Source organism: Miscanthus floridulus, unplaced genomic scaffold (assembly GCF_019320115.1).
Source record: "Miscanthus floridulus cultivar M001 unplaced genomic scaffold, ASM1932011v1 fs_68_1_2, whole genome shotgun sequence".
Classification (NCBI taxonomy): domain Eukaryota; kingdom Viridiplantae; phylum Streptophyta; class Magnoliopsida; order Poales; family Poaceae; genus Miscanthus; species Miscanthus floridulus.
In genome coordinates, this window is record NW_027097119.1 from 1 (window position 1) to 8,151 (window position 8,151).

The following is an 8,151-nucleotide window of genomic DNA, read 5'->3' on the forward strand; positions in this document are numbered from 1 at the left end:
AATCGCTTATGCAACAACCTATTTCTTTTCTTTGTATGCATCTACAAAAGAAGAATGGGAAAACAACAAATAAATGTGTCATTAATTGGCTAGCTGAGCACAAATCAATTAGAAGAAAACAGTGACTAGTGAAGTTGGCAATACTCACAAACTCAAATGTACTCCAGTTTCTCTCACAACCAGAGGATGAAGCACAAAGACTAACAATGTGTCTAGCAAACCTTTGAAGCTCAATAGCACGACCACCATATGAACGCCATCAATCAACTATATTGCCAAATACAAACATATATTAGCATTTTGAGATGAAATATACTTGGCTACTTGCTGGAATTAAATTGCACATACTAAAACTTACTGAAATTATAAGAAAAACAGCACGTACGAGGGTTCAAATTCTGTAGGTTTTGCTTGGCCATTTTGTTTGAGAATGCATCTCCTCTAAGGCCTTCATAGTCCAAGGATTGAGCATCAATCTTGCTTCTAATTTCTTCATCCTCCACCATTCTTCCAAGCACATCAAGAAAACAGCCTCTTAACTGCCCAACAGTTGCATCATCATTATCTTGTATGAGAGAATGCAGTCTTCCTGGGTTCAAATACAATGCAACCCCATACAAAGGATGGTCCATTTGTGTGATCCAACGCTTCTCAATGATCTTAATGATATTCTTGAGCAAGGTTTTCTTGTTTTCAGTAGCAAAGCTGAGCTTGATCTTCTCTTTTGCATGATTCATTAGTGCTGCAACCTCTGGCATTGCAGCCCTCTCATCACCATCAACCACCCTAAGAACAATAAGCAGAGGTGCTGAAGCTCTAAGGCAATCTTCAACTGAATTCCAAAATTCCATAGAGAGCACAGTGTTGTGCACTTCTTGATCGGCTGCAGTTTTTGCCAATTTGTTCCCCAACCATTCTTCACTAACAAATAAAGCCTTCAAAGCATCTCTGTGCTTGTGCAAACTTTTTAAAGTGAGGAAAGAGGTGGCAAATCGAGTGGCTGCAGGTCTCACAAGATCAGCCCCTGTCTTTTCTCTCATCAAACTAAGAATTCTCCCATGCCTATAGATGAAAGTTGTGACACATTTGGCTCTTGCAATGGGCTTCTTAAATTCCTTCAAGTTCCCTATCTCTTCCAGCATAAGATCCAAGCAGTGTGCAGCACATGGGCTCCAATACAGCGTAGAAATCCTTTCCATTAGAATTCTACCAGCTGCCTTGTAATTAGCCCCATTATCAGTGATAACTTGAACCACCTTGTCTTCCCTAATCTCCTCAATCTTTGCCTCCAATAAATCAGCAAGCATAAATGCATCATGTACCTCACTTGATGCATCAACAGACTCCAAGAAATAAGTCCCTGCAGGGCTGTTCACAAGGAAGTTGATCAAATGGCGGCCTCTCTTATCAGTCCAGCTGTCTGACATAAGTGTGCAGCCATACATCTTCTAGGCCTGCTCATGTTCCTCCCTCATAGAACTGGTCAATTTCACAACATCCTTAAGCAATGGTTCACCTAACATATAGGGAGTAGGAGGCTTGTAACCTGAACCAAATTGTGCAGTTGCCTCAACTGCAATCTCAAACTGTCTTGCTACTGCTACATTAAATGGCACACCATACTCATAGAACCATAAGGCCCACTGCTGATCCACATAGTGCTTCTCCTCTTTGGTCCTTATCTTGGCTAGAATTGTTGGCTGAGAACATCCTTTACGCCTTTCATCAACAAGTTCTTTAGGTGTTTTTTGAAGCATATCAACAATTGACTTGTTAACCTTCGGCTTTGCCTTTGTATTGCTTGCTGCAGTAGCCTTGAATAAATAATTTGCATGCCTTTGTTTAGCTGTAGTCCCTGAACTTGGCTGCACCTTGGAAGCTTGGGATTCTGCAGGTGCACTGTCTTTAGCTTGAACAGATTCAGCTCTAGCTGTTGGGGCTGCTACTGCATCTACCACCACCACATCTGCTGGTTCCTCAGGTGGCTCATCATCATCCTCTTCGTTGAACAATGGCCTCCTCCTCTTATTGGATTCCAAGTAATCTCTCATCTCCTTCCTAATGGCAGTGGTGGTCTTAGGACACATTTTTGCATCTCCATATCCACCTGCTAGATGCTGCTTCAACCTTTTTATCCCTCCAGAAACCTCAGTGTCACAAAGAGTACATGTCACCTTATCTGGCTTCTGAAGGTTTGCCCAATATCCATACTTCCAGCCTGGATCATTTGAGTTGGCCTTTCTTGCTTTGTCTACCTTAGGATCATAGTTCTCATTGTTGACAGAAGGTAGACTAATGCTTGCCATTCTAGCATTAGAAAAAAAATTAGCAAGTTGGCAATGGCAAGTCTCAAAAAAATACTAGCAGACAACAGATCAAAAAAAATACTAGCAAACTCTACATATGGTTTCATCTATGAGCCTGTGAGCTATCCATTCCAACTATGCAGCAAAGTTCAGACATGCATTGCAGTTGTGTGGTATCAGTTCTAATCCTTTAGTTTGTCTGCAGTCTGCACTTGTATCTTCAAAATTGTTTGTTCTTGTTGTAAGCTTCTAAACTGTCCAACTATATATTCTTATCAGCTTGTCACTGTTATGCAAGCTCAAAAAGTTCTTGGAAACAAGTGGACTGAAATTGGAAAAGTTGTCTCTGGAAGGTGTGTTTTTCTTATTGGATTGCTGTTTATTGCAATTTGAAAAAAGGATAAAAATGAGATTTGTGAACTAAGGTTTATGGCTTATGTATTTTTGGGTTTGGCTACAACAAAACTGACAATGCAGTGAAGAATCGCATTTTTACTCTGTGCAAAAGGAGGGCCAAGGATGAGGAGCTATACCAAGAAAATGGTGTGCCATGTTCCAACTCAAATGCAAAGAGGGTTCTTGGTTCTCACAGAAACAGAAGGGTTCTCAGTTCTCATAGAAACAGAAGGCCTGACACCAGGCGGAGTTGCCTCCTTGCTACATATTAAGCAGATGAGGTATATAAAACACAAGCTAAACTTACATATTAAGAAGAGCAGAGTTGCAGAGCAGAGCAGAAGCGGATGACGCTAGAGTCGGACTTGCGCAGCTAGGATGGGTGGCCTCAGCAGCGGAGAAGAGTCGCGTGGATGGGTAGCCTCAGCAGCGAAGCAGAGTCACATGGACGGGACGGGTGGCCTTAGTAGTCAGCAGCGGAGCAGAGCTGCGCGGACGGGACGGGTGGCCTCAACAGCGAAGTAGAGTCGTAGTAGCGGAGCAGAGCCACGCGGATGGGATGGGCGGCCTCAGCAGCAGAGCAGAGTCACGCGGATGGGCGGCCTCACGTGGCTGGGATGGACTTGCGCGGGGCAGTCGCCTGTGCCGCCGCCGCTGGATTTGAGGTGCGTCACCACCCTCTCCTCTCTTCCTCCCTCCTTCCTTTCCCTCTCCTGTCTCGCTCTCTTAGACGTGATGGGGATTGGGAGATTTGGCGGGAGGTGTAGGCGCAGCGCTGCTGCTTTTCCCGCGTGAGGGCGTCGCGCCGTTCTTTTCCCGCCCACTCGAGCGCGCGGTGCCGCTCTTTCCCTGCACCTTTTACGTCCACAGCGTCCGCCTCAGCGAGAAGGACGACTAGGCGACGCCTTTGACCGCAAGGCGACGCCATACGCCGAGACAGTGCGGCGACAGCGACGCCGCGCTTGAAAATCCGCCCAGACGACTAGTCATCGCCTAGGCGACACCTAGGCGACGCCTTAAAAACTATGACCCAAATAGAATCAAAACCCGTGGAGGTGTGGGGTAAACCCACAATGAAATCTAGGGAAATATCCTCCCATTTCCAAACCGAAATAGGCAAAGGTTGCAGATATCTGGGAGCACGCATATGATCTGCCTTGACTCTACCGCAAGTGTCACACTCCGCAATGAACTAGGTAATATCTTGCTTCATGTAGGACCACCAGTATAGTTGGTGTAGATCATGGTACATCTTGTTGCTACCAGGGTGGATAGACAGCTTGGAATGATGGGCTTCTTTTAAAATCTTTCTTTTCAGCTCATTAGACGGAACCACCAGTCTATTCTTGTATCTCATGACTCCTAGCTCATCAATGCTAAAATGAGGTCCACGTCCTTCAGCTAGCAACTTCTTGATGTGAGGAATCTCTTCGGGGTCTTCCTTTTGTTCCCGAATAATTTGCTCCAGCAACTCTGAGGTCAATGCAATCTGAGCTAGCACCTCTGTGTGGTGAAGTGACAAGGGTATTTCCTCAACCTGATGCGACTTACGACTTAAGGTATCAGCTACCACATTGGCTTTTCCTGGATGATAGTGGACTTCCAAATTATAATCCTTGATCAACTCTAACCATCTCCTTTGCCTCATGTTCAACTCAGACTACGTGAAAATATACTTAAGGCTCTTGTGGTCAGTGAAGATGTGCACTTTGTTGCCCAACAAATAATGCCTCCAAATCTTTAGAGAGTGAACTACAATAGCTAGCTCTAAATCATGGGTAGGGTAGTTCACCTCGTGCTTCTTCAGTTGGCGCGAAGCATAAGCTATCACACGCCCCTCTTGCATAAGCACACACCCCAATCCCATCTTCGAGGCATCACAGTAAACATCAAAGGGCCTCTCAATATTAGATTGAGCCAATACAAGAGCAGTGGTCAGAAAAGTCTTTAGGGACTGAAAAGCTTCTTCACAAGCTGGACTCCAAACAAACTTAGCTTCTTTCTGGAGCAGCTTAGTCATGGGCTGGGCTATCTTGGAGAAATCAGGGATGAAATGCTGATAGTATCCAGCTAGCCCAAGGAACTGATGGATCTGGTGTACAGACCTAGGAGACTTCCAATCTAATACATCTTGCACCTTGCTGGGATCCACAGAAACGCCCTTGGGTGTCAACACATGTCCCAAAAACTGCACTCGATCTAACCAAAACTCGCACTTGCTGAATTTAGCATACAGCTGGTGCTCCCTTAGCCGAGTCAGTATTATCCGGAGGTGACGGGCATGCTCTTCATCATTCTTGGAATAGATTAAGATGTCATCAATGAAAACTACCACAAACTTATCCAACTCTAGCATGAAGACTGAGTTCATCAGGTACATGAAGAAAGCCAGGGCATTGGTGAGACCGAAAGACATCACTAGGTACTCATACAACCCATACATAGTAGAGAAAGCTGTCCTTGGTATATCTTGTGGCCTGATCTTGATCTGATGGTAGCCCGAGTAGAGATCTATCTTTGAGAACACCTTGGCACTAGCTAACTGATCAAACAAGGTATCTATGCGGGGCAAGGGATACTTGTTCTTAACTGTTACTGCATTGAGGGGGCGGTAATCCACACACATCCATAGAGTACCATCCTTCTTCTTCATGAAAATCGCTGGGCAACCCCATGGTGAAGAACTTGGGCGGATGAAACCCTTGTCCATCAACTCCTCCAGTTGTTTCTTCATTTCTACCAGTTCTCTCAGAGCCATGTGGTACGGATGCCTAGAGATAGGAGCAATACCAGGCTCAAGCTCAATGGAGAATTCTACCTCATGGTCTGGTGGCAATCCAGGAAGATCTTCAGGGAAAACATCTAGGAACTCATATACTACTGGAATGGAGGTAAGATCAGGAACGGCTTCAGCATGGGCAGCAACAGGTAAGACCGATTCTGAGGGTATGATGAGAGACATCCTATCCTCAGAAGATGGAAGCCGTAACTCTACACTTCTTCTCTTCATATCCAATACTACCCCATACACCCGCAACCAGTTCATTCCAAGAATAACATCAATGCCTTGCCCAGGCATTATCATGAACTGTAGACGGTAAGTGTGGGTGGTTAATACCAAACTTACTGTATCCGTGCGGGTATTGATGAACATCTGAGAACCCATAGTACGGATCTTATAGGCATACGGTATAGCCAATAGTGATAAGTTGTGCCGCTCTACAAACCCCATGCTCATAAAGGAATGCGATGCACCATAATCAAACAACACCAAAGCTAGATGGGATTCGATGGTAAACATACCAGCCATAACTGTCTCCTGCTGCACAACCTGCTGAGCATCCGTGAAGTGCACCTGACCAGATCTGCTAGGCACCTTCCTCTTGATGAAAGTCCTCTTAATAAGCCTAGAATTCATAGACGACTGAGACGGCTGAGCTGTCTGCTGCTGAGGACACTCCCTAGCATAGCGGCCATCCTTGCCACACTTGAAACAAGCACCAGGCTTATTCCTGAATCCCTAACAAGGTGGGACCTGCTGTCCCTGAGTCTATTGGGGCTGCACCTGCTGCTGAGGTGCCTTGTACTGAGTAGCAGAAGTCTGTGATGTCTGCTGGGGTGACCGGAACGAAGGCCCGCCGGATGGCTGATAGGGCCCCTGCCTAACAATTTGCACCTTCTGAGTATGAGGGTGGTTGGAGGATCCAGCTGCCACCTGCTTCCGCTTCCAATCCGCTTGAGATGCCCGCTGAAAACCCTCAAGAGCAATGGCGGCGTTCATCAGTGCCCCAAAAGTCTGATAGTTCCCTAGGTACAGTTTCTCCTGAAGAGCAGGAGTGAGACCGTGAAAGAAGCGATCCCTCTTCTTGTCATCCATGTCCACCTGACTACTAGCATACTAAGCCAAGTGGTTAAACTGGGTCACATACTCCATTACCATCCTGCTCCCCTAACGCAGCTCCATGAACTCGGTCACCTTCTAGTGGATAACACCAGCAGGTATGAAGAACTCGCGGAAGGCGGTGGAGAACTCCTACCACGTTGCCGGGTGATCCGGTAGCTCCGCGGCCTAGAAAGTCTCCCACCAGGCACCTATAGACCCCAAAAGCTGCTGGGACGCAAAGTGCACCTTCTGCTCATTGGCCACTCCGAGCAGCCGAAACTTCTGCTCCAGCGTGCGAAGCCAGTGCTCCGCCTCCAACGGATCATTCAACAGCGTGAACGTGGGCAGGTGGGTCTTAAGGAAGTCCTGGTAAGAGGACTATCCCTCAGGACGGCAAGCACCACCCCCATTCCCACCGTTGCCTCCAGGGCCTCCACGGGCGAGACCCGCGACGGCCTATGCCATAATCTCCATGGCACGAGCTATCTCCTGACGAGCAGCGGTTGACTCCTAACGAGCAGCCAACAACTCCACCATGACCTCCGCGGTAGACAACGGTGGAGGCGGTGGCGGTGGCAGGAAAGGATGAGGACCAAAGGTGGAACCTCCCGAGGGCCCGAGCACTGTCACGCTCAAAGGCCCGAGCACTGTCACCATGGCCCTCGTTGGCCGCTCCTGAACTAGTGCTCCCACGTCTGGACCTCAGATTCATCTGTAAGAGAGATGAACCATCCATTAGGACACCTTCTCGATCAGGATCTAGGGTTTAAAGAAATGGCAGCACATTTATAAAGCATTCCTTAAGTTAGCTCTACCAATTTACTACTTTCATTATACGTGAAGGGGGATTCCTAGTTCAAGTAAGATGCTATTATATGATGCATGCTTCGACCTATACGTTCACTCAAGCCGGAATATAGCCGCGTTCGTAACATTTTCGGCACATCGCACACTCACTTTCCGTATACTAAGCGATTTCTTACGTCACGTAAGTCAGTGTACCTGCAGAAACTGATTAGATAAAACCAGTGCCGCTATCCTAGATACACCATATAGTTAGGGCATTATACTTATATAACTCACTTAATCGCATCCTATTTTTCGCAAACTTTAGTTGGTCAAACTTTTAGTTTTGTAAAAGAGTGAGGAAACTCGTGACCATTATTGGCTCTGGTACCAACTATGGCAAAACCACCCAAAATAGCGTACTTACGGAGGCGCTCATCTTCCACCAGACACTAAGCACCCCGAAAGCAACTACAACGAGCAGTGCCGTCGGGCACACCCCAAGGGAGAACCCAAAAGATCCACATTTTTCCTAAGGATCCAATAATAAAAATGAGTTACAACACAAGTCCATCTCATACATTAGAGTTTCTTAAAAGTACATTATTACAATACCAAATACAGAGTGCGGAATGATAAACAGTGAAATATTAAAAGATAACATCTAACGATAAGATAACGAGGATTCCATCTGAGCCCACCAGATGGATCCTCCACACAAGGAACTCCTCAAGCGTCACCTGCAACAGGGGTAAATAAACCCTGAGTACACAATGTACT

The 8,151-nt window shown here is 46.4% G+C and overlaps 1 protein-coding gene across 1 annotated transcript; it reads right to left on the reverse strand.

Moving 5' to 3' along the window:
- Positions 1-385: 385 nt before the first annotated feature.
- On the reverse strand, positions 386-1,445 carry LOC136532703 (uncharacterized; the record flags this gene model as incomplete). Its single annotated transcript, XM_066525297.1, has 1 exon — positions 386-1,445. A coding segment is annotated over exon 1 (1,060 nt), but the record flags the coding sequence as incomplete, so codon positions are not given.
- Between the last annotated feature and the right edge of the window lie 6,706 nt (positions 1,446-8,151).